At 37.4% G+C, this 27,863-nt stretch overlaps 1 protein-coding gene across 2 annotated transcripts in view; it reads left to right on the forward strand.

Annotated features, from left to right (window-relative positions):
• SHANK2 (SH3 and multiple ankyrin repeat domains 2) overlaps positions 1-27,863 on the forward strand; it is a 319,794-nt gene that overhangs the window by 265,402 nt on the left and 26,529 nt on the right. For both annotated transcript variants that reach the window (XM_072864803.1, XM_072864804.1), the window contains 4 exons: positions 14,303-14,438; positions 17,108-17,188; positions 17,553-17,561; positions 20,342-20,362. In XM_072864803.1, coding sequence (XP_072720904.1) covers positions 14,303-14,438; positions 17,108-17,188; positions 17,553-17,561; positions 20,342-20,362 — 247 coding nt within the window. The remainder of the gene's footprint in view (positions 1-14,302; positions 14,439-17,107; positions 17,189-17,552; positions 17,562-20,341; positions 20,363-27,863) is intronic.

A 27,863-nucleotide genomic window follows, 5' to 3' on the forward strand; every position in this document is an offset into this window, starting at 1 on the left:
AACATTGCTCAACTGGTTTTGCCTTTTCCTGCAAGGATATTGCCTCAGGACTAGCGTACTGTGTAGGCTAGGTGGAGCCGCTTTAAAGGCCAGAAAATTTCCTCGTGCTCCATGAGTCATCGGATCATACAAAAATAGATTTTTACTTCTAACTATTTACAAATAAAATCAAACTTAATGAAAGGTTTGTTGGTGATTCTTATTCACTATGACAAAATGCTCTGAGGAGTCAGCTGTTATACTTCTATGATGCTTGTTCACTAACCAAAATAAATCATTCCTTCTTAACAGAGAAGCTTTTTGCACTTATACTCTTGCTTGAGATGATAAAAAGTCATTCTGTGGATAGCAAGTAAATTAGAACGTTGCTTCTTTGAAGTGGTAACAAAAAGACTCATTATGAATTAATGAAGTTGCTCTTATAAACAAGTTTGTTTTCTTTAAAGAGAACTGCAAAAGTTGTCTTTTGTTGCTTTTGAGTTTTTGTTGAGTTGACATTGTGTAACACTATGTATTTGTGGATAGTGTCTATTTTACATTATAATTATGGATATACATTCTGATATTCTTTTACAAAGTAGGATGAGTAGGATTTTTGTTGTCCTTGTGAATGTATCTGGTGAATTCTGACACTCCTCAGCAAAAGTAGATATTAGAGGATTGTCCATTATTGTTTTTTATAATGTGTTGTGCTTCCTAATCAAATCTGTTAGAGGTTTTCACCTCCATTGACTGGGCCTTAGTGGCTGACGGTTGGTTCGGTATGTTACAGTGGATTAGTTATTTTCCCCTTTTCAAGGCTGTTGAAGCGAAGCACAGGTTTGAAGGTCACAAGGTGAGTCTCAGACTGAATTGGGATTGTAGTGCAATTCTGATGCAGTATTAAAGGAAGAATAACTTTGAAACAAAATAATGGAATTCTATCTAGTCTTCTTAAACAAAGCACCAAAATTATCAAGACTAGATGGAGTATAATCTAGCAGTGAGAACAACCTGTATCTGCCATGCAAGTAATACATTCTAAGCAAGCAAATTCGGGTAGTTGAGTTTTACACCGCATGGTTGGAGTTCTGGGAGCCATTGATCAGAGATGGAGGACCATCTCTTTCTGCAACCAAGCTGCAACAACTGCAGTGGATTTTTTTTTTTTTTTTTTGCCTTAGTAATTCCAATTCTTTGCTTATAGATAAGTGTAATTTAGTTTGGTTGGTTATTTTAAACTAAACATTTCCATGTTTGTAGCTATGGTGTGCTATGACTCTATGATTGATAGCTCTTTTGTTTTTTATTTTCAGTTTCAGAAGTCTTGCATAAAACATGCACATTCTTTTGGAAATTAATAGAAAACTGCAGTATGGTTAGTGCAATTAATAATTTTCTAAATTAGGGTGGGACATTCATAACATCACCAAGTTCATGACTCAGCTGACTGATGCATGTTTCTTAACTCTAACACAGAAAACCTTGTTTGTGTGAGTTTGGTTTTTCTGTATGAGCTTAAGCATTTCCTAAGGCCAGACTTCAGTCTTCATTCACTCTTGTTCTCAGGCATAGCTGTGGCAAAATGGTCTGCAGGCATGAACTGTTTACCCGTTCTTTAGTCAGCAGTGCTATTGAAATCAATGAGCATAAAGTTAGTCACGTCAGGACTTTGTTGAACCGAAGGATGCCTGTCTGTAGTACAACTGCACGACTGTCTGTCTGTAGTAGGTCAACTGCACGACTCTACTGGGCAAACAACAGTCAACGATCCAATGGTCTTAGAACAGCAAATGGTGCAAAACTTGGGCCTGTCCACAGGCTGGTGGGTGACAAATTAAAACACCTGTCCATATAGCTAGTAACGTATTAACAGGTATTAAAACACAAAACCACACTCCTTCCCAGCGTTAATCACGGAAGACAGAAATCAAGTAAAATGCACTTTACAACGAGGCACAGTCTATGTGGTTGAAAAATCAAGCTGGAGCTGTTCCTGTTCAGGTTTCTGTTTCTGGAAGCAGTCCTGTTTGTGCTCTTCCATAAAGACAGTGAATTTATGGCATGCCTGAGTAAGGAATATTGGCTTACATTTGTTTTACCTATTTAAAGTTCTCTTATGTAGCTCTTATTTCCTTGCAGTGTGTATCACTGAAGAACAAACTGAGTGCTTACAAGTCTCGCTCTAAAGACAAATATTTTACTACATTTTCTTCTAGGTTTGTATAGCAAACACCATCATATATATACTAACCTAACTATTCTGTGAGTTTTAACAACATGATATGTGGCCTCCAAAAAAAACTTATAAGTGATTCCAAGTTTAAGGCAGTGTAGTTAAAACTAACGTGACTTTAAGAAAGAATTATCTCCATATGCTGTAAGATTAGGCTTTCCTACATAGAGAAATACATGAGCAATACATTTTTTTATTGTTCCTAGTGCAGATGCATTTTCTGGAAAGTGACTATATGTGGGAGGAGGAAATATAGATTATCTGTATTTGATGACAACACATTCTGTCAATATATCTCTGTAATCTCTGTAAAGGTTTTAACTGAAAATCATTGAAAAGTACAGAACCGATCAGTTTATATTACATGTATAATGTTTAATTTTAAATTGTGTTGCCTGACTGATGTGTGCTTACCTAATGAAAAAGCATATTGGGCTGCATTATTAATACTCATAAAGAGATCTATATTTTGATACATATTTTAGAATTCCCTGCCTAACGGCCTTTAATGTAGGTATGCACAGTTTTAAAAATAGAAAGGCTCAGCCTGCTATCTTCTACCTATTGTAAATACTTATCAAGTGGTTCATTCAGAATTCAAATAAAGATCTATTGTCTTCTCAGTGCTTGCATAATACCGCTGTGCTCCTGATTTCAAAAAAGGATATATTTTTAGGGTTGAACATAGCTTCATGTTTTTATAAAGTGTTATTAAGTTGGGAATTGTTTAATTGGGGTCTGAAGCATTTAATCACTTCAAAGGTCAGAGTGTGGCAGATGAGTGCTGTTCCCAGGGTGTAATTGCATGAGCACTTGTAGCAGTAACGCTGGCTTCAGCTTCCTCTGCTCTTCGTTCCTGTCCCCACGCACCCGCTCAGCTGCACAGGTGAAGCTGTTTGTGAAGCTGCTCAGTGAGCTAGCTCCAGGAATAGGCCTGGCTTAGAAATGCAGTCTGTCCAAAATGGATCCTGTTCTTCAATCTGCCCTGCAAAGAGTTGTCCCAGAAGAGCTGAGGGATGCAACAGGGGTATACGCTAGCACCGCACTGCCCAAAGGATGCTTGTCCACACCTCGTCAACCGAACGGACCACCGTTCCGCCCACTGGGCTGCCCATCGCTGGCCCGACAGCCAGATCACAATGATAATTTCTGAAACCGTGCAGTGTTAACCATTACACTTAAATAGATTAAAATTATCCTCCCTTTTTTTTTTTTCTCTGGAGTCAGCTTATCAGAAGGGCCTCACAAAACACTAGTGACCCTGCTGAGAGAGTGGCAAACTAGCAGAGGAGAGTAGAGGCATAAGAGTCTGTTAAACTTGCTTTTCCACTGCAGAACCACTGCTTGAATGGGCAGCTTGGGTTGCATTTATTTTCTTTATGTGAAAAAAACAGTTTGCTCAGAACAAACCCCAGCAGAGGTGGATGACTCTGAATATGTCAGAGAAATGAGGTGAAAGCAGCTCCGGTTGCAATGGTTAAGCAGTTTTAAATTTTCATGCCTGCTTTCATCTGTGAAGGGCAGATATGCTAGAGGTGTTTCATTAGTATATGGGTGACCTCTAGTTCGCTATTTTTGGTACCCTATTTTTGGTACTGGATGTGTATCATAATTTATAGGCTATAACAGCATCTGAGAACAAATTAAATGTAAGAGGCATGTTCATGAAATGAATGTTAAGATACTCTCTGTTGCACTTCAAACTTCATTTTAATTTTACTGAATTTTAAATTAGAACGTATTTTTTTAAAGCACTGGAATTTGCAAAAAAAAAAAAAATTAATTATCAGCTTATCTTCTTGGAGTTTATTTTAAGGCAAAAAGAAGCAAACATACCAGAAAGTGGATGAACTATCAGGTACTAATGGAACTCGGATATACAAAATAAGTACCTGCAGAAAAGACAAAAGGAGTAGCAATAAATACAATGCCAACAAAACTAGGGCGAGGGGTGAGGTGAATGCCAAATCCAAACGCTGTGATTAAATTAGGCCACCTCCTCTCCTAAGGATCATCGTGAACCAGCCAGGTGACAGATTTGGCTCTGGCATGCTCCTAAGTTATCAGGACAGGGAGAAGGAAGAGGAGAAGGATTTAGTAGAGAAAGGAGATGAAATCTTAAACTGTGCCCAGACTCTTCCTAGCTATGGACCAAACTGTGCCTGGACTCTCTAGCTGTGGACCTCTAAAGCTTGTCCCCAGGTGCAAACCTCCTGCCTGGTAACGAGTCTGAGCGTGCAGAAATCGAGAACTGGTCAGAGAGCTGCCCAGACAACCGCTGCACATCTTTTGTTCGTCTTTGACATTCCCAGACCATTAAATATTCAGTGAATATAAGTCACATTCTTTAAAACAGGTTAAAATATCAAGTGTAGGTCACAACCTCGTACTGCCTTGTATCAATATATACCAGTTAGGTGTAATACTGTTCTGAAGATTCCTCAGAAATGGAAACCTTTTCAGGCGTGTGTATGAGAGAGCAAAACAGATGTGCACAATTCACTCGATTTTTTTCCTGAGAGAAGTTAGGACATGAAAAACTGCCACCATTTGCACCTGAAAGCCATTGGACAAATTCATCCTAAGTGTAATTTAATTGATTGCGGTACACTGCAGTTCAATCAGCTGCAATAAAGTTAACTGAACCTCTCCTAAGAAATGTGGCTTAAACCAAATGAATCAAAATAGTAACAGGTACTGATTAATGGAGGCAATTATTTTTAATAGGAATGGGTCCAAGTAATTGAGTGATGTTTAAATGTTCCGTATAAGGTAGTCTCATGAGGACAGTAGTTACTTACTTGCAAAGCTTTCAGATTAGGTATAGGTAGGCAAAATGCAAACTTTTAGATTAAAATGCTAGTTTATCGTGGTTCCACCTTTTCAACCGTGGCACGGGTAAGAGGTAAACAGCAACCTTCAACTCTGCTGCTTTTCTTACAGTGTATTCTTTCAACTTCGACCCCGAACAAAACCATTGAGTTCTGTACAAAAACAATACTGATGTTTGTTTTACTTGGCAATGTTTTTAATGGGACAAAATAAGATGTTATTGAGAAACCATTTTGATAAGTTATTCCATTGCTTATTTTTTCTAGTAAGGCTGGAGTATTATTCAGTGCCCTTCATTGAAGTAAGCTGAGGATAAGGGAAGTTCCATTAAAATATTCAGTTGTGTTTTCTTGTTATGCTGTGTTTGTTTGCATATATATGTACACGGTCACTTGAGCAAAATTCACAACTTGACTCCTGTGGAAAAACGTAGGGCTTTTACAGTTTTTAACCAACATGAGGAACAAATATTTTGTGAACTTAAAGTCCCAAACATTTTCCACTGGCTGTGTGTAAGTAACTCTCTCAGATACTCAAAAATGTCTACGCTCCAGGTCAACAACTGTGAGAAAGGAGGTACTGCAGACATTCCCCACTTGCATCTAGCAGGTTATTAGAAGAAAATTAGTTGTGTGTTTCTCTTGAGAGAGGTCAGACAGTGACATGGGTGCAGTGTAGGCTAGGTGAAATACAGGTGAATATATGACCATCTTTATAAGCTAGTTTGACTGACGTTCGACACATTTTAGAAAAAATTAAAAACTGGCTTTGAAGTGCTGGACAGCTGTTGTGCTCCATTCGGGTTTGATCATTAAAATGCTTGTTTAGCCGAGACAGGACGTTACTCCCACTTGATCTGTTAGTAGAATGCATGGAGAGTAGGGGGGAAATAGCTATTTAGGCTGTTGGCAGTTTGGCACAGGAAGAGAGGATCAATAGAAACTAATCACACCTAGGATGGAAATTAGAAAAAAAAGGAACCTTTTCAGAGGTTCTGGGCCTAACAGGAATAACCGGGGCAAGAAATCTAAGAAGTTCCAAGATGGAGCTTGCTAAATGTTAAGAAACAAATTCTGTGATGCAGTTTCCATGACAACAAAGGAGTCTGGAGTTTATGATCTGAGATGCCTCTTCATTGCAATGCTTCTATCAGAAATAGATGTTCCTAAGTGCGGCTGAAGATTTGCAGTACCGGTGCTACTCAAGGGGATGAAGAGATGCAGGCTAAAGCCTTCCTCAACAGCGCGGCTCAGCTGTCTCTAGGCAGAGACCAGATTCGTGCTGCAGCTTAGAAGTCAACAGTTTTGCCACTGCTAAATCTATTGAAGGAAAAGTCTGCCGCCTGGCTGGAGCAGCCCTGCGGATCCTGGGGTTCACCAGGGAGACTGCGCTTCAGCCTGTCCTACTACCCTTGCTGGGAGCAAGCACCAGGCAGTTTGCCTTCCCTTGCCACGGGAGCTGCAAGGGAAAAAGCACAGTATTCCTCCATGTGCAAATAGGAGGGAGTGTGGTGACAGGATGAAATCTAAAACCTCAAGCCATAGTATCTCCACAGGGCGTTTTCCTTTAGATATCTTATATCTTGTTTGTTTACTGTAATATTTGAGCTCATGCAAAGAAATTTGTACTGTGGCAATGATACTAATGATTTTGATACTTTTCCTGTAATTCATATGTACCTCTGTTTCTGGAAGGCTGTAGGTACTTCCTTATGATACTTTTTCTTTTGAAGAAAGCCCACGGAATCACAGAATTGTTGAGGTGGGAAGTCACCTCTGGAGATTACCCAGTCCAATTCCCTGCTCACCAGCTTCATCTTCTTTACAGCCTTCCATGCATTAAGGCCACCAATCCAGGCAAATCTATGAGCAAGTGGATTACTATTAAAAATTTACCAATGCAAGATTTCAGCTGGAGTTTCCGCATGCTTGTATCCCTGGTTCTGTGAAGCTTTTTTTTTTTTCAATAGTGCCTTTTAGGTCAACAGAGTGCATGAAGTCTCTGAAGCATCTTTTACACTAAATTAGATTAAATGGGATATGGTAAAATACTAATAACATTTCGAGATGCTTGTGCTGGAGATCAGAATGTGAACTAACTTCCTATTTGTATTAGTAAGTTTTCATGAATTTTCCAGAGACTGTTCAAGGCCTGTTTCAGGACCTGTTCAAGTAAATGAATAGTTGAGGCCCAGTGGACTGAATCCATCGGCTTTTGTTTGTTTAAGCCTCTATATTATGATGTGAATAATTGGGTGTACAGTTACAAATTCATAAATTAATTTCCATTATGAGCCTCATTTATATATTATATTATTACTTTCTATTTTAATCTAAGACACAGATTAAACTAATGTGCCAGCTTTTTGAGACAAGGAATCTTGAAATTGTTTGTGGTTAAATGTATTTTGTAAGTACATAAAATATCCTATAAATCCAAAACATGTTTTGGACTTGGAGCTTCTTGACTTGCCTCCTCTTTTGGATCTCCAAACTCTATCAGCAAATGTATTCATTCAGTCCTTTCCTGTAATACTCAGGGAAAGTATGCTGCCAACAGAATTTGTTAAAATTTGCTTTGCACAGAAACCTTTCTAGGCAGACTGTCTACCTTCGTGCTGTTTATGTGCCTGTTGATGATGCTGGGTTACAATATTGACAACAGAAGGCAAGCACTGGTAAAAGCGATCAGCCTTTAGAATGAATTTAGGGGTTTTAACATAAAGCAAATAATAGGATTTTTGACACTAAATATACATGTAGAGTGCAAATTTTAGACATGGTCTAAGTTTGTGCCAAATACTACTCCAGCCCATCACAAAGAGTTTAAGGCCAGCACAGCCATAGACACCACGACCAGTTGCTGGTTTTCAGTAAATGAAAGAGTCTTGCAGCTGACCCCTGGGTTTGCACTGCAGATATAACGAGCGATCGAGTAGCTTCCCAAAGGTTGTCTAGGTCACTGTGTCTTTCTTTCTCTCCCATTTTAGTCTACAAAATAAGAATACTTCGCAGATGGGAAATTCATACTGGTTTGTGACATGCTTAGACAGTGTTATGTGCACAACTGTGTAGTTACTTGAAATGCAAAAGTATAATTCGAGCCTACAAAAATTACTTGTGTGCTATTTATTTTGCTGGTACAAATTGTAATTGGGTTAGCGTGTGTTAGATATTTACAAAAAATGGTGGATTTTTTAAAAGTGTGTAGGCAGGGGTTTGTAAGTGTGTGTAACAGGTTTGGGTTTTTGTTGTTTTTTCAAGTAGTTCAATGGATAGGAAGAGCTTCTGAGAAGCTTATTTTGACAGAATGTGTGTTCACAACTGCAGGGTGAATTTATTCACCATTGCAGCAATGGTCATTCTCAGCAGAAGGACTGAGTTCTGTCTACTTAATTACTGTTGAAAATGATTGGCTGCATTTTCCACTCAGAGAATGTTTAGATAATGGAAGGATTAGGATGATGCATTGAAGAAATTAAGTTTTGTTGTGTTTTTTTTTTATTAATAGAATAAACTCTGCAAAGGTCTCTTTCTCTGGTAGTGTTTTTTCTTTTGCGCCTTCCTACGGGAAGGCTGCTCTGGTGAATATGTTCCAGCTCATGCATCTGCTATCCTACAATGTGCAGGTTATTTTATTTCATTTTTTTTCATTTTATTTCATTTTATTTAATTCTATTTTATTTTATTTTTCAATCCATTGCATAGTTATACATTTCAGAAAAAAATGCTTTTATGCAGCCTGTCCCAATATCCAAAAAATCTACCCCAGCATCTCTAGGACACTCATTAATGCACTTTTTTTCCAAAAAATCCGCATTTTTAAATAATAGCATTTGTTCATTCCTGTCCTAAATCTGCCCATGTAAGTAAACTAAACGCATGTATTCACACAGTGAAGAGTCTGTTTGCAGTCAAATATGCCTGGTGGGGGGGTGTGGCAAAAGAATGGGCACCCACCCAATTGTAGCTTCTGTGGGGAATAAGTACTATAAAGAACAATACACTCTTTAATTTTCTGTAAGATATGGAAGTACACGTTTATTTGGGGGGCGGAGGGGTAAGTTTAGTCTTCAGGAAACAAATTTCAAGGTAATTCTATCTCTAACCTTGCTTGTAAAGTAAATACCAGCTGCCCTGTAGGCAGTATAGTGATCATTTAGCGGTGTGCGAACGTAATTATACATGAAACAACCAATTTACAATTTTCTGTGCCTCTCAGCAGCATCTGTGTGGCTACACTGACTTGCATCTTGCTGTAGTCCTCTCTCTTACTGCATCATATTTAAGCTCTTTGCTGCCTTTGGGATTACCTAGAATGTCTTTGTAAAAACAGACCAGGAGAGAAGATACCTCCTTCCTCTCTGTTGTGCTCTGAGCAATCATCTCATGTTAAATACTGCTTCTGCCTTCCTTCTTCCCTCCTGGCTTCATGCCTTCTGTTGTGGTACCCTTTCCAGCTAGAGTACATCTCTTGAAATCACCCGTCAAATGACTTTACTGCCTTCCGTTCATATTCACTGTAAACCAATTTCTACCGTATCCTATCCTTTTCTAAACTTCTTCCATTTCATAAGTTGTTGTCATTCTCAGTCCTGTGTGCTTGTCTCTGATGTTATCAGGATTATAAGGTTGCCTGAATAGGAGCATCTTTGTCTTTGTAAAGTTCAGGAGAAATTTAATGATGTCATGGGAGTTCATATATCATCTTTTGTATGGAGGGCTCTTTCATGTAGGGAATATTTCATACAGAAAAAAAATTAATTACCTGATTAATATTTTGCTCTTGGAGACCACATCATTATTTATTCTTGAATAAAGTTTCATGATTTTTATTGGGTTTTGTGGGGTTTAGATGCTGCTATGTATAAATGCTCAGTAAGATAAAGTCAGGGTGGTGGACCTGGATATTAAAGACAGTGAGATTTATGACTGTCACTTGTCTTTGTCACTTGTTTACTCCATATTTTTGAATCATCTCTTGAGAGAATGGCCATGTTGGAGAGAGAACTCTTCATTGCTGGTATTCAAAGCTCTTTGTGCAAGAGGAACGTCATTGTTGATCACGGTCTCTGGTTTGGAGCTTTAAGCAGGTGTGAGTCCCAGCTGTGAAGCACATTGAATGCAAGCCCCAAAGCGCTTTCAGTTCTCTGGGAGGGCGCTGGAGGGAGCAGCAACGTGTCTGCTGGGGTCGCAGCGGTGGGGGGTGGAGAGGAGATACAGCGCACTGCTTTTTGTCTTGGAGAACTGAATGTTTCATGCTCAAGTATATTGCATTGCTGTAGGAAGCCGTGAAATGACAACTATGTGAACAACTGATTCCACCAGCTAGGAGAAAGGAATGAAACCTCTTACCTACGCAGAGGTTATGGCAAGTATTGTTTGCTGCCACGTACAAATATTTAGTGTCTTAAATGTATCCAGAAGTGCCTGGATTAACCAGCTGCGTGTACCTCCAATTATAGCTGCAAACTGGTCCATCCGTATCTCCTCTAAATGCTGACCAGCGCATGAGCGTTGCTTGGCTTGCATTTCTTTTGTGTTAACTGCCTTTAGCTGTAAGCTAACTAGCAATGGTGCGATTGCCGGGGGCGGAGGCTAGGTAGCACTGTCTCTCACCTGCTGTCCTTGACTCTGTTCAGCGTCATCTGATCCTTTTGACGAGTGGTTCACACAGGGTTATGCTACATGAGGTACATGAAAAACGGTGGTGTAAACCATGTGGTTGATAATGCTTTGGTTGATAACACAAGACATTGAAATACAATGCATTTCATACTACTAGCAAATTATTGTATCTGAAAAAATGGTCTACTATGCATTTTTCTCATTTCTGTCTCCAGCTTGCTCGTAAGTCATAATTTTCCTATCTTCTAACATTGTACTGCTCTAAAAAAACTGTGTATATTGATTATACAAGGCGGAAAAAGCACTGAGACATATCACTGAAAAATGTTGATATTCACAAAAGTGCTCTTCCTTTTAAACACTTCAAGAACATTTCATATGTACCCAAAAAGTAGAGTTCAGCTTGAGATAGCTCAGGCTCCCAGTTTTGGCTATTTTTTAAAGACTTTGGGTCTATGAGATCATATTATTTCATAAATTATTTCTCAAATTCTCCCAAAGTGCTCAAAGTAAATTCCATCCCACTGCCCAGTTTTAACCAAATGATGATAAAATATGAATTTCAAGAATATAAAGTTCTGAGGCTTTTCCTGAGAGTCAGGAATGGATAGAGGAGAGTTATTGAAACTGTTGGCTGTCCCAAGGGACAGTTTTCCTTGCATTTGGCTTGTTGGATGACCAGTTGCCGTTGATGTAGCATGGAACCAGCCACAGCACGTATCTATTTCTTTCATCTATTTTCACCTGTTTATGAAGGACATGGGAAAGAAGGAAAGTTTTGGGGAAGTTTTGGGGAAGAGTCGAAGGAAAAGAAGAACTTAAGGTTTTGCAGTGAAAGATCACAGAAAATATGCTGAAAGATTGGGTTGAAGAAGAGGGAGAGACACAAACTTGTGCCTGCAAACCAACTTTGCTAGTTTGACTGTTTATAGAACATCCTTCTAAACACTTTGCCACTAAAAGCAAAAATATTTTTTTAATGTTTCAAAGACTGTGGTCACATTTAATAGCAAGTACAGATGCGATAATTAAATGAATTGGCACAGGTGAAATAGATATCTATTTTACTGATTATAAAAAGTTACTTTCTTCAGCTTGTTTACAAAGCCTAGATGAGACGGAGTCATTATCTCCCCACTGCAAAGCTTGAAGAGGAAGCAGGGAGAGTCTCATCAAATTATTCTCACCTGAAAAAGTTTTGCTGAGTAATAATCAGACTAAAACTATCAAACAAACCTGCTAGAACTCTCGTGTCTTGCTGTTTAATGACCATTTCTACAGTCATTTGGCTTACATATAAAATACTGAAGAAAATTAAAAGAAATAGAGAATCTGTCACTGAAATCGTAGTTCCTTATAAGCTATGGACAATTCCGATGTTACTGCTTTGTGATCATGCTACAGTTTTACCCACTGAGGTGCTAAAGATAGTGAAGATGAGGTACTGCTCTGCTGATTTCATGATTCTTTTGTTATCAAGTATTTCTGTAAACTCTTTGAGTTAAAAAATCTTCAGATCCCCTATCAATATTTTTATTTTTGCAATATAAATCTTTTTGGTACCAGCTTTTGTAACTGTGCCTTTTAAACAAAGCTGCTATAAACAGTCATTTACAGGTTCTGTTTCTGAGACAGCTTTAAAAAATGTGTCGTATATATTTGCTCTTGCTCTAAATGTTAAATATCATTGCACATAACGATGTGAACAGATGGTATGCTGCATAAGCTGTTTATCATTTTACACATTTATGACTTTACACTAGCGAAGTGTACATGTGTTTGATTAATATTAACTTTTGATTTATTTGGAGGTCTCTATTTTTTAACAGCATTAGGGGATATATGCTAATCTATACTGGCTTCCAACCTTAAAATTTAATTCCAGTAAAGATAGAGAAACTGCATTCTGTAGTTCTTAATTGCAAGAACTTTTTCGCTGTGGAAAAGAATTACCTGGTTGAGGTTTTAATACTGGAAGGAATTCAGAAGTAAATGGATAACTCTGCTAAAATGTTTTAGACAGATTAAATTTAGATGCCACTGGTCCAGCTAAATAAATACCATATCTTGGAATTAAATACCAGATGCTAAGAAGGTGTAAAATAAAACAAAACAGCAACAGTCCTATTCAAATCGATATTCTTTTATATCCTCCACCTACAGAATGAGAGAACTTCATATTTGCCTGCTCAACAGGTCTGGATGTTCAGCATGTGTTACACCTACGTCACTGTATATGAAACTAAAAAAGCATCTCAAAAAGCACCTCAAACTTATAGCCATAGCACATGGACCCTACTTTGAGACTTCTGACTGCGGCATTGTATTAAAGATATGGTTTACCAAGATGTTATTTCATCATCATGCATTTTGTCTCAGCTAAAGCCTGAAAAAGGGCAGGATTTTCCTTTGATACAAAGGATGGAAAAACGATTTTGTTGGAATGGGTTTGCTTGTGCTTGTTGTTCTGCTAAATGGCAATAATATTTAATGAGAGATTTTGCTCTCAACTGTAAATTCTTTAGAGTGTGATGTGCCCAGCCTGTCAGAATAAATAGAGGAGGCTAAAAACACTTACTTTGAAAATGACTGTTCATTTTGGAAGGCACTGAGTGATCTCAGTGAAATATAACTGAGTCAGTTGAATCTTGGATAGAGATCAAATTCCCAGCATGTATTCTGGCTGCGTCTCTTCTTCACTGATTCCATTCCTCAATATCTTTTATGTTCAAACAGCACATGCAGCACTTCAGTCTTATATGCTGCCATCATTCCAATTTCAGATAACTTTCAGTGACTTCTTATAGATTGAATGAATAAATAAATTACTTTTATCCATGCTTATTTACCGTTTTTATGCCTATGCTTTCTTCTATGTTTATTAATTAATATTATGGAAAGATGTGTACAGCAAAAATGATGATGTAGCACTAGGAATTACCCAGTACATTTTAAAGTTGAATGTTGCAGTGCAGTTTAAAGTTTAATTGGCATGACCGTAACACTTGGTCAGGGCTTCACATAGTTAACTCCTCTTTTTCCACGAAGCCTCTTTTGGACTGCTATGGCCCTGTTGCCTTTGCTTCTAGGACATCAGATCAGATGCTGGGAAATGAGGAGAGTGCATGTGATAGAAGAAGGTCTCTTGAACATGAGAATTTACTTCAGGAGTGAAAATCTTTGTTCCTGGATGATCTGAAAAGAAAAGCTTCTTAATATCTCCTTGATTATGTTAGAGAGCATAAAATGCATATAAATGTTTGTGGATAATGCAGTCATGAAAAATGACTACCATTTAAGAAAATATTTTTAGTGTATGAAATGCAGAGTTGTAGCACAGTAATTGTTGGAAATAAAGTATGTAAAGGGAAAGATCTGGTTGAACTCATTAACTTTTTTTTTTTTTAACTGGTAATTATAAGGAAATTAGTTGCATATTTCATCAAGAGCTAGCTTTGTTTTCCTGTTATCACGTTAGCTATATGCTGTTTCTTAAATACGTATTTTTATTAAAAGACAGCAATTAGGAATTCTATGTCTTCCTGTTCTTTCCACCTTCTGTTTTTAAAATGGAAATAACAGAAGTTTTCTGCATTTTGATCTAAAAGACTATTTTCTTTCTTTGCAGGTTAATAATGAGAATGTAGTGAAAGTTGGCCACAGGCAGGTGGTGAACATGATTCGACAAGGGGGCAATCACCTAGTTCTTAAGGTTGTCACAGTAACCAGGAATCTTGATCCAGATGACACAGCTAGAAAGAAAGGTACATTTTTCTTTTTTCCTAATGGAGTCCTTTTGGTCTTGCTCCACAGAAGACAGAGTATGGATGCGAAATTACCATTTTATAAATTCTGAATCATAGATTTCACTTTTAAAATTTGAAATACCCTTCTCTTATTTAATCTAGAGTAACTTCATTCTGTTGACTTATGCATTAATATGTGACAAAAAGGGTAATATTTTCTTGTCATGTTTGCCATGAAATTTCATCTTTATGGATCTTTATACATTTATATGTTTTAAGATCTTGTAGTAAAATTTCTTCCAGCAGTGAGAGAGAAAAAGCGCAAAGAACAGATTATCTTTTATTAATTAATTCCAGACATACTTGAGATGAGGTTAGTTTGACTCCTCTTGAAAGCATTGAGAACTTACAATTTTGCAAACCACATATTTTAGAAAGGACCTCTGTAAGAATAAGAAAAGTAAGCAATATGTTTAGACTGAAGTTCGGTTAGAAAAAAAGTACATTTTAATGGGAAAATTCCTTTAGATGAATTCAAAGGAGAGGGGTTGTTCCAGCCAGGGAAAAACCCTCTTCCTCCCATAAGTAGAAAACATGCACAGCTTCTTTTTCTACCACTTGGCTGCTAGCAAGAAAGCAACTACTCCAAGAGAGGTTAGTACAGCATCATGTGCCACAAAGACTTTGGGAAGGAATTGTCTGGGTACAAACAGGAAAAGGGGTTTTTCCACTTTAAAAGCCTAGGGGGTTTTTTATATTAACTTTAATGGAGATTATGGGTTAACCTATATCATAAGATTGGGCTACTCCCTTAAAAATTTCAATGTGTTTCCCACCCACCTACCCACAAAAACACCACCAAAACTTCACCAAAATAAAAGACAGAAAAAAAACAAAAATTGATGTTGCACTATTTCCTTCACCTTAGATACCCCTGAGTTTGCTCAGGTAAAAGCTACTCTGGGAAGTCATTAGGCCCTTGTAATTACCATTAAGCAGAAAAGATTGCTGCTGCTAACTAGCATTCAATACAGCAGCATCACACTTTTGAAAATTCCTGTTCCTCCCACCAGTTTCTTGATTTGTCACTCACAGCCGCCTGGCTCTTCAACACAAGAGCGGGCTAGAAGCTGGCACCCGAGGGCTCCCGCTTTGTCCATGAGTAAAACTTTCTGTCTCCACTGTGAGTGTTCCTGACATCTACTGCTTTAAAAAAAAAAAAAAAATAAAGCACCTTGGGGGGAAAAAAAGGCTATATTAAAGTAAATAATGTCTAAACATGGTCCTGCATTATTTTTAGCTTGATAGAATTACTATTCACACATTTTAACCAAACTTTTCACCTCTGCCTTTTGGGATGTGTCATACTGGCCTTAAATAGACGTGCTGTTGTATGCAACCCAAAGGGAAGTTGCTTCTATAATAACAAACCCAGTTCTTTGTCATCTTTCCAGAGCCTTCTATTGATAATGTGTCATCTGCCAAAAACATTCACTTTTGAATCTTGTCCCTTTTTGATGCAAGTTTTCTTCTTGCCTGGCAATTGCCATTGTACCTTTGGAGTTGTGTGGAAGGATTTTCTTGCCACCAGTCTCCTTTATGGTGAGGCCAGTGTCAGATACCCAGCGTCATTTAACAATCCAGTATTTTGTGCAGTTTCCCTCACAGATTTGTTGTCACTTCTCTTCTTGGGCAAGGGCAGACCTCAGACTGAAGTTAGTATGTGCAGTACTTACGCAGCCTCATATCTGGCACTGAACCTGAGCTATATTTTTGCTTTCTTGTGACACACTGTCATTCAAGCCTTTGTAAGAAGATGATGGAGCTTAACAGGGAAAGGATGAGATGCTGACGTAGTGGATATAGGTGATACGGGAAGGACATTGTCTACTTCTTTCCTTCATCACTCTTTCTCGCCCTCAAACTGCTTTGCCACTTTTTGTCAAACTGGTGTAGCCTGATGTATAGTATTGACCAAAACCCTTAAGAAGCCTTAATTTTTCCTGGTGTCCCAGAGCCATTTCTGTTGACTGGAAATCTCCAACTTTCCTACCAACATTGGCATAATCTTTTCTGATGTTACACTCCTTTCTGACTGCCAGAAACATTGGTTATCAGGATACTAAAACACCTGCTGGATTTTAGTTTCTGTGCTAGACGGTTTCCTTGATATTTTCAGATCTTATTTATTCTGAGGCTCACCTGTTTTCCCTAGTATCACCGTAACTATTAAGATAAATTTGAATCTTCTTTCTTGTATTTCTCAGATTTAACAGTTTCTTCAAAGATGAAATTAATCTGGCAGAGATTGGCTGGTCTCCAGGAGATTTTTAGCTATGTACATTTCTTAGAAGGAGGGGCACAACTGCTGTGAGGCACTTTCTCTAGAAAGTCTTTTTCCTACTGAAAAATAGAAGTGCACAGTTATTTAGCTTTAAATGTTTCTCTGTGTCCTGTTACATAAATGCTTGCTGATGTGTCAAACAACCTACGCTAGAAGTAGAAACGGTATAGAAATTCAGTACATGAAAAGCATCTCAGGGTTTTTTCCTCCGCATGCATGTATTTATTATTACCTTATTTAATGTAGCATATTCTTTTAAATAAATATGAAATTGTCTATGTGAATATAGTGTTTGAGAGATGTGTATTTACTTACACTGTATATCCTTCTGTTTAATACAAAGCCCCACCACCTCCTAAGCGAGCTCCAACCACTGCACTGACCTTGCGGTCTAAGTCAATGACCTCAGAGCTTGAAGAGCTTGGTAAGAAAGTGTTTTTTGACAAGCATGCTGGCATAATGTAAAAAAAAAAAAAAAAAAAGTATATATATGTATATATGTTAAATTGACTAAAAGGAACTGCACTGTGTACAGTATATAGAACAGAAAAGGTTTTAAGAATGCTGCATCTTTGGAGAGTTCAAATATGCATGATTTGCATGAATAGTTTTTGTTTAAACTTGTGCCTTTACTGCTACGCAAGAGAATGTTGATACATTTTATGCATTATCAAAGTTTGGCACATCTACTAAAAAGTAATGCCGTATCATATTTTGTTAGCTTTGCTTTCTAAATTTTCAGTTCATCTAATACTGTTTTATTTTAAATTTCTGTGGCCTCTCATTAGTGGATAAAGGTAAGCTGCCAGAAGCTGTTGTTAAAAAGCTGACAGTGTTAAAGCAGCTTCAACTTCAACTTGTTTTCATTAGACTCTGATCTGAAAAAGTGCATATTATGATATCACTTTGACTTCTGTGCATGATATAAACTTAATTCTTCTCACTGTTGGTAATAAAAAAGTATTGAGCATTCAGTCTTTTATTTGCTAATTTTAAGAAATGTGATTGTAGATTCCTTTGCTTGATCATCCACATTCTAGATATGCATAATTCTTTGGGAATTCTGATTTATTTTCTAGAAGTGAGGAAGGTAATAGTTCTTTTCTTCCTGGTTTTAATCTGTTAGGTCATTAAAAAGTAGAATTTCTGCAGCTAGACTAATAAATACGTTATGGATGGACCATATACACAAAGCGAAAAGCCCAGTGCATATTTATATATGGCTATTACACTAGAACAGTGTGTTTAGCAAGTGATAATTGGGTATAAAAACCAACCACGTCCCTCCTTGCAGACTAATAGAGTCTGTCATATAATAATACCATTTTCCCATGTAATCCTACATTGATTTAGATACTTATATTTTATAATAATTCTTTTTTCTGGCATGGACTCATATGAAGGCCAACTGGAAGGAATCAAAGCCTTGTGGCCACTTTTTTTTCCCTGGAAGTCAATGTTTTCTGGGGCAGATGGACCCCATCCATCCTTTAGTGAGTCAAGTCACATAGCTTCAGTGGGAGTTCTTACCAGCAAAGGGATGCTGAAGTGGTTACTGTCTTCTCTATGGTATAACAACCAAATGAAGACCAAAATGAAACAGTCTGATTGTTTAGCTCTAACAGATCTCAGAAAATTTGACTTTTCTGTGCCAGGAAGCTTAGGAGCCTGACTAAAGCTTTCAACAGTTTGTGAATGCTCCATAATTTTTCTTCCGGGATTAAAATGTAAAATATTATTTCTAGAGCCAGTTTTTGGGTTCGAGTGTTTTGATTTATTTTCCTTTCATGGAGTGCTAAGAGGCTGTAAAACTTTGCTGGCTTATCAACAAACTTTCCCAAGGGGACAGAAATACTTAGGCACCATTTTTCCCCCTTCATTATCCCCTTCTGCAAATCACTTTCAAACTGAGGGTATTCTTCTATTTCTCTTACTTTTCAGTCTTACATAGTAGATACTGTTCTTAAAGCAGAGAGAAGCAGCACTCTTTTCTAGGGGAAAATAGTTTATTAATAGCAAAGTCACCTCTGCAATGAAGACCATCGCATTTTAGCTTTCTTACCCCCCTCTTCAGGTTATAGTACTTGATCTGCTATGTGTTCTCATTGGCTGGCAGAAACCACTGCAACTCTTGTGACTAGCAGCCATGGGACATACTTGAATCCTTAAGCACGTTTCCCATCCATATCTTTATCCAGATGGGGCAAATATTACAGTGGCAAGACTCTAGTATTCTGAAGAATAGTCCTGCAGCATGTTCCAGAAGTGTGTGTCCCGTAATAAAGCTGTAGTAATACTAGAGCATGGCAGAAATTTGTCTTCTTCCTAAACAAGACTGTAAATACCAGTTCCGTGATACTCTGAACATTTGCCACCCTAGCAAACAATATGACTACTGTTATAAATAACATCTGTGGTCTACCTATTTTAATATTTGTCCTGTAAAAGGGCTATTATCAGAAGGAACAAGAATTCTTAAATTGCACAACAACTGAACAAGCTTCCAAAGAGAAAATGTTCTCACTATCATCAGTTAAAAGTTGTCTTCTGACACAAAACACAGATTGTATGTGTGTATTTATATCTAATTTATATATCTTTATATGTATATGTGTATATATTGGACATCTGTATGAACTATGAGAACACCCACATTTTTATATCCATTAAACGATCTAATGAATAAGCATTTGTTTCATAACATATATGTGCAAACTAAATAGGAAGTGTGTATAGATGAGCACTGTGGATGTTCTCATCAATATATATGTGTAATCTTTTTTCTGAACTGAAGAAGCTCATGGTCTCAATAATGTCTCGTGGCAAAGAATTCCACAGGCTAATTATGTGCTGTGTACAAATGTATTTCCTTTTTATTGGTTTTAAATGTGATGCCTTTAATTTTATTGAATGTCCCTTGTTATGTAATAGAAGAAAAAGATAAATAGAAATTCCCCATTTGTTTTCCCTTAGAGTATGTATTTTTGTAATTTCTCCTAGCTAAGCTAAACAACATCATTTTTTAAAAGAATTTATACATCTTGCAGTCTTTACAGTCACTTCCTTTGCCTGGCTCTGAACTCTACTTGTAGTTTTATTGACATGTTTTTAGCTACTCTGTTCTCCGTAATACTGAGCAGACCATCTCAGTTGTTCTCTTTCAAAGGAGTTAATCCAAAATATGGCAGATAACATGTGCTAATGATTCCTTTCCACTTCAATCTGCAAAGATTTGAAAATGTCCTATTATCATAGCTTGAAAGCCCTGGTATCAATAAGTTGCCCCAATTACCGTTTTTAAAGAAAGAATTTAGAAAAAAGAAATTGTATGTGTATCCCTAATATCTGCAGGGGAGCAATTTCTTATAGTTAAGATATAAACCCTGATAAACTGTGCTTTTGCCAAGCTGTTTATCTGCTGTGGTTTGATAGATACATGCATAGTAGAGGCTAGCAGGGAGAGAGTAACTTCTTAGATGGAAGAAAAATGTTTATGCTCAAAATGACAGACAAGGATTTAGCATATAAAAATTACCTTCAGAATTGATTCACAGTTCATTCCCTTTCTATTTCCAAGCTTCAGTACGGAAGAAGAAGGGTAAGGGGAAGCATTTTGTCTCTTGTTTAACCTGTTTCTCACCTTTCCATAGTGAAGGATAATAACATAATGTAAATGTTGGCATATGGTCCAGTTTATTTTATGGTGTCAAATGTACATTAATTATTGTATATGTTTTTTAGTTATTTAGTTAATAAATTACAAACACACTAAGAACTCAAACAGAAGACTACATTTGAAAATATTCCCCACATTGCTTCCTTTTGTCTCTTTTCCTTCATCTTGCCTTTTTTTCCTTCTTTGTATCCAACTCTTTTCCAAACCCTTCCATACCATCTCCTCACAGTTACTGTGCTAACTGGCAGCCACAGAGAATATGTGGCCAGTAATGTATCCTCAGTGTAGTCCTACGTTAGTGATTTCGCTTGTCTTCTTAACGGCCAAATGTTACTCCCATAACCACACTGTCTCTGTCTCAGGAAATAGGGATCTTGCACACAACACTTGAACTTTTGACCTGGAGAAATGCTGCTCTGCACAATTTTAAGTTTTCAATATAACATCTTCCACGCTGTCCCGTATGCATGGAGTGCCCTCCCTGAACTGATTCATAAGGCCACTACCTTCTCCTTGAAATCTCTCCTAAAGACCCACCTCCCTTATGATCCCTATTAAGCAATCATCAAAGTAATGATGGCTAGGCAGAGGGGCAGGTAGAAATAGTGGTGCTATTTTAATAGTTTTTATAAATGTAACTGTATATATATGTATACAAAGTTTGTTTGTGTTTAGCTGTATTTTTCCATACTCCTGTATGTCATTTTACTTTCTTAGATTGTAAGCTCTCCTGAGCAGGGACTGTGTCATTTACACGTTTTCATGGCGTCTAGCCCAAGGAAGAGTTTCAAACCTCCCTGAGCCCCTGGGTGATAGCTGGTAAAACAGTCTACGTCCTGCTCGTTGACAAAGTTCAGTGTCACGGAAAGGAAAGCTAGGCTGTAGGCAGTGTCTTCTCTCAACAGTGAAGCTTTTGCTTTATAATGTTGAACAGGGAAAAATCAGGTTATTTCCACTCTTTCTGACCTCCTTTCAGGTCGCTAACAGAGGTTCCAGCTAGTGATATTTTCTGTTCTCCATTCAGAGAATATGACAGAATAAACCCCATTGCTACTGGTATTTTTCTGAAAAATATGTTTTGGCAGCATATAAAAAATCTTTACATTGTTATTGTAGCGTCTTCTGTCAACCAAAAATTCAGTTTTCTGGGTCATACGTGAGGGAGGCATTAAGATGAAAAGGATGGCTTTTGCGGTTCTGTTTGACTGGTTTTGTTGGTTGTCTTTTGAGAGGGGTCCTGGTTCATTGGGAGGATAGGAGAAGGGAAGGCCAAAGACTGTATTTTTTGCATTCAGGATAGAAGATGTGATGTTTGTGTCTAAAGAGATAGGTAATAAAATCTTTAGGTTCACAGCAGTATGGCATGGGCAGTATTATCGTTTTACTGCAGTTACATAGCACGAATTACTTAAATGTAAACTGTACCTCATCTGTGCCACTGACTTTCTGCTTACGATAGTTGCCTGACTCAGAGACATCGCATCCGACTTCAGATGTGTGTTTGGAAGGGATGTGTTTTCAATACTCAGACTACTTTCTGGATTTTGTGGGATATCGGGGAGGGGGAAGACGCCTTCTTTTTTCATTTGTGATTTGTAGGTTTTCAAGAATTGTTGAATGAGTAAGTTACGGCAACATGTAAACTAACAGTTAGTTGTAGCAGCAATTTTTTGGAGGCAGTACTTAAAATATAATTGTAGGGAATGTGTAGTTAGCCCATTAATACTGAAGAATAACCAAAATATCCATGCAGCAAATTAAAATGAAGATTTCAAAATACTCTAAAAATAAAACATTAAAAGAAAATTTATGAAACTCCCAATGCATTTTTTTGGGTCATAATTTTCATCGTCACTACAGAAAATAGGTATCATTAGAGTTTCAAAATTAATATTTTAAAATAATACATTTAACTCTGTTCATAAAAAGTTCATGTGGCTGATGAAAAGCTTGCTTTTAAAGGGGTTTTCCTTCAGTTTTTGTTTTGACTTGTTTATCGATAACTTCTTGTGGATGGAGAATTTCAGAATGATACGATGCTTAAGGAACACATCCATAAACTAAGATCTGTAAATGTCTAGGTACATGATTTAAAAGTTTCATGCTCCTAAGCTTTTTTTACTGCTAGGAAATGGGTTTGATTTAGTGAGTAATTTGGGATTTTCAGTGAAAGCTAAAGTGGACAGTGTTTAATTTTAAAAACCTAATATAAAAATCCTCTAAGAGAAAGTACAAAATTAAGAATAGAGTAGGCTAAATTTTCATAGTGAAATGGGAATGACAAGATAAATAACTCTTCTGCATTAATAAATATTACTTTGACAGTGTCACGCAAGTGTCAGTTGTGAGCTAGGGGAGTGGTTTGTTTGTTCTTAGATTTGATATGGTAATCAGTATAAAAATAATCCCTCGATATGTGTTGATACTAATCTTCGGGTTTTGATGCAGGCTACAGTACCAAATACAAATGTAGGATGTTCCTCCTTTGAACAGTTTAGATGCCAGTACTACCTCTCAGATACAGAATAACTGTGATATCATCAACATAGAATATTGTTACCTGGCATCAATTCTTAGCGGCATTTGAATAGAAAAATATCAGTTGATGGCATTCAAAAGAAATATTATTAGCTCTGTCTGCAATAAGCATTCACACTTCATCCCATTCCTGTTGTCCATTGTTTCAAAGGTGGCACATTCTAATGGCATCTGAAACAATGATATTGCAGAGCAAATATATATAAATGAATGCCAAACAGCAGATTACCTTACAGTGTTATGTTATGTTTGAAGAAACCACTCACAAAGACGTCTGGGTTCAAAATTCATTTTTTTATTTCACTGTGGTGGAGTTGATGATGGAGATTTGTCTGCAGGAAACAATGGAAAAAACCATCAAAGCAACTTTTACAGCACTCACAACGTCAACTCCTTTGATAGTTTCCAGCATCTGCAGTGCTTCTGTGTAGGAAGAAGGTTTTCTGATCTTCACCCGACACTGTATTTTAGAAGATGAGAGCAAAAGGCAGCGGGCTTAATGAAGAATTCTTGAAGGGTATCCTTGTAAGTAATTGATTTGCGTTACATATTTGAAATTCTAATGAGATAGCCATATAATAATAAGATAAAGGTTGTCATCAGGTTGTCATTTTTCACAAGCATAAAGCAGTGACTCTGGGTGGAATTTGTGAAGTATATGTGTGAAAAAATATGTAGCAAGGTTACAGGTTTTATGACTTGGACTCTAACTTGTGGGGAGTCCACAGCCGTGTAAGAAGGTATAGGATTAGGACCATGCCTACGACATATGTGCTTTTAAAACACTTTGTAAGAGAAAAGTATTGAAATTTGCATGTTTCAGGGAGAACAATGTGAACCCTATGTTTTCCACTGAAAAAAAAATTGGCACCTAGCCGGCAATGTGCTGATTAGCAACTTTTGGCACAGAATCTTAAATTAACAGGTAACTCTCAGTACTGAACACTTCTTCAAACCAGGGTTTATGTTGCTTGAGGTGGGCAGCTTTAACTAATGTTTTGAAAACACTGGGAATCCTGAGCAGAGGTCAGTTGAGTCTCTGTGTGGGTGTTCTCCTCATTTACACTAGTATTATTTGGAATGTGTCAACTTATTCTTGAGTATGTAGCGCCCTTTCGTGATACTTGTTTTTCTTTACTACAGGGCAGTAATTGAAAAGGTTTTCAAAACCTTTCTGCATCAGCCAAACAAGACAATGGTATAAAAGAAGTTGGAAAAGGAATTGTAAGTGTTAAAAAAAACATGCTTTTTGTAGCATTTCGAAACAAGACGAATTAAATACGTTGGCCTATGTGAGTGTCACTTGCTATACTCAGATATTATTAACTGAATATCTAACCACATATTCAAAATCATGAGTGCTTGAGGAACAGTGAAAATTGCATGTGTTTCCCAACATGGTACAGTTAGGGCAGTGGAAAATTTTTTCAACACTTTTAATGTGTTCTCTCTCTTTTTCAGGAGCCAGGGAGATGAAGGACTTATCTCCCTCATCTCAAAACTCCCTTTGCTGCTATTTCTCTTTTTTTTTTCTTCAAATGTTCATATACCCATGTTAATTAATTTCTAATATAATTAAAAATAAATGTTTTTAGATAATTCATCATAGTTTGTTTGGTTTTTCCCCTCGGTGTGGAAGCGTGAGAGTAAATGTAAGAACAGAGGAGGCTGCAAGTGTCTTAGGTCCTCCACCTTTCTTTTTGGTTTCTTTCAGTTGATTGTCTTTCTTTTGTGACTAGGCCAAATTTTCAAATGCTGTCTCTTAAACAGAACATCAAATTGCCACTTAAATTCCACCTGGCTTGCAGGGTAGGAGTGGGTATTGACTATATTCTCTGCTTTGTTTTTGTTCTTAAACAGAAACCACTGTTAGACAATGACCATTCCTCTTTCAAGGTAGGCTGAATTGTAAGGCTTCAGGATTGCAGGTGCATTTTAAATGCCTGTATAATTATTTCATTAATTGAACATACTGTTAAAGAGCTGGTACTTGAAAATTGTATCTATAGAAAGAATTTGAACATATCAGTTTTCTGCCTTCCTTAAAATAACTTTTGATGGTATGATTATAATATGTAAATGTGACTTATATGTACTAATGTGAAGATATTTTCAGCCCTAGAAACACAAATAAGACTTTCTTTCAAGAAAGTTTTGATACTTCTTTATTGTGAATACCTACAAATCATTTTCATAAATCATGTAATGGTATTTATAGATACTCAATGTTAAATGATTAATTTTAGTCACTAAACAGTTTTTATGTTTTACTGATTTATTTTACATAATTTTCCCTTTTTTGGATTTTAGTGTACTTTGTAGAGTTTACAGTATCCCAGAGAACATACAAGTATTTTTACTCAATTTTCATAGAAGGAAAGTGTTTCAAATGGCTTATGTTTTTGACTGTATTGCAAAGCACTCTTGTTATTTCCTCATTATGCTAACTGCTAAAGTAATATTCTCTGCCTATTGTTTGCAGTATGGTAAATATGTGATTTTGGCATTGGGATTTAAGCACAATCCTGCAAATTGTTCATTTGGGGTGGGGCTGGAGGAAGTTAATTCCAGATTAAAATGTGCTCGTGGTGGCAGATTTATGAGGATTAGCCTAATTGCCTAAATGAAAACTCAGATCATTCCATTTCTGTATATTTTTAACTATACATTTACATGACATAACTGTAGTCTGACCTTGTTGTTTCTTTCCTCTAAATATGGTCATAAACAATAAATTTGGATTTAACTTTTAATATTCTTACTCTGAAACAATGCTTTAGCTAAGGCTAGTCTTAAATTCTTAGCAGTATGTTGAAGGCCTGCTTTTACCTACTTTTGGTCTTTGATGAATTTTTATACATCTATTCCTATTTGAATAGCTAAAAAGAAAGACCTTAGTTTTCAGTGGGCATAGCGAATGTAACAGAGATCCGTTTTTAACCGTCTGCAAATAGGAGTCACCTGGTTTTCCCCAGAGGCACTAGAGATCTATTCATCAAGTACAATTGCTTCTATGACAAGCAACATTATCATATGAACTTCTATAGTCTGATCAAGCTTTCTTTTGAAATCAGTAGGTTCTCATCTTTCTGCTACCACCCCATTAGTATTGGAAAGCTGTTCTAGAATTTTGTTCATCTGCTTCTTTGAAAGCCTTGCCTAGATTCCCGTACGTGCTATTTGCCCAAATTGTCCTTTACATGGTTCCACCCACCCACAGACATCCACCCTGAAGTATTTATCAAGTTACTTCCCAGCTATTCTTTTACAAACTAAGCAGGGCAAGGTCTTTTGCATATATATATATATATGGGAAGTGACAAAAATGTAAAAGGAATACAATGTAAATAAGTGCACCTACTTGTTTTAGATGCTTTTTTTTTCCCAGACTTGCAAACTTATAATTATATGCATAATCACTCCTGGTCTTTATGCTAAAAACAAGCTACTTATAGTTGAAAATAAAATAAATTTTAAAAATTAATCCATAAGATAAAAGCAACACCACAGCCATATTTTTATGTAGTTTAAATGAATCTCTATGCATTTTTAATAAGCACACGTAAAGACTACCCCTTTTGTTTTAGTACTGCTTATGTAGCTGATTTTTGCAGATTATTGACAAGGAAACAAATTTTATCGGCTAATGAAAGAAATTAAACTAAACTTGCAAACTCATATTTAGGGAAGGCGATGGAACAAAATATGTGCATATGCAGTACCTGACATTAAGGGCTATGTGCCTAGACCTGTTGACACCAAGGAAGAATGAAAGTCCTGTGTTCCCATCACTTTTCAAAAGGAAAAATACATGTGCCAAATATTTGACTGTGGTTGACTGCAGATGCTAGAAAAGGTGGGTGATACTACAGCATATAGGTGCAATTGGCATTGTATGAAGTTTTGCATAACTGATTGCGCCTGGTACAGTTTCTGTCTGTATCTATCTTAGGTATTTACAAGGCATCTATCACCTTGGTACCTAAGCAGTTTGAAAAATGCACCCACCCCAGGAGGCATGATGCAGATACAGGCAGAGGCCCAGGTCCAGAGCAGCAGAGGCAGGTCCCAGGAAGCTCCCCAACTGTGTTACCGCTGTTGTTGAGCTCCTGGCCCACTTGTTGTGGCCAAGGAACATCTCCACCTACCTGTCAGCAGGAAGACGGTACCCCACCCCTCACGTCCAGCTCCACTGGTGGGGAATCTGAAAAGGAAAGATAATGGAAAAGGCAACGATCCAGTAGCAGAGGTGAAACAGAAATGGTGGGATTTCAAAAGGAGGGATTCTTAAAGAGCAGCACATCTCAGGGGAGGGATCAACTGCCAGTCCAAGTGGCAGGTAAGGCACAACACAGGCATAAATCTCAAATGTTCTTCAGTGAACAAAAGTTAAAGAAATACCTCTGATGTCTCTAAAGTTTGTCTATATCCAAAGCCCTGCTCTGTTCTTGGCCTCTGTCTCAGTCCTCTATCCCTACAGCTGAATCGACTGTTCAGTTCTCTGTCTATCTCAACCCAATAATTGCTACCATCCTAAATATGTCTAATAACAAACTCAAAGGACTCTCACTGGTAATGAATGTTGTGGTGCAAAGAGACAGCACGGTATAGCAGTGCTCCAAAATGATGGACATATTCATGAACCTAAAGGTTGGAGTAATCCTGGCTTCTGATCACCATGTTCAGAACAGGATCGGGCAAACCACAGATTACCCCTGCAGGCACAAAAGATGGAGCAGTTCTCCTGTGGCCACCAGGAGCAATTGCTGATCTACCACATCAGACCAAGCTCTGTATCAGCCCAGTGCAAGCATCCGTACAGGCAGCCAGCTACGGGCTTCGCTGCAGAAACAGAGGACCTGTCTAACAGGAAGGAAAGGAAGAT

The sequence above is a fragment of the Ciconia boyciana genome, chromosome 6 (assembly GCF_034638445.1).
Source record: "Ciconia boyciana chromosome 6, ASM3463844v1, whole genome shotgun sequence".
Lineage (NCBI taxonomy): Eukaryota > Metazoa > Chordata > Aves > Ciconiiformes > Ciconiidae > Ciconia > Ciconia boyciana.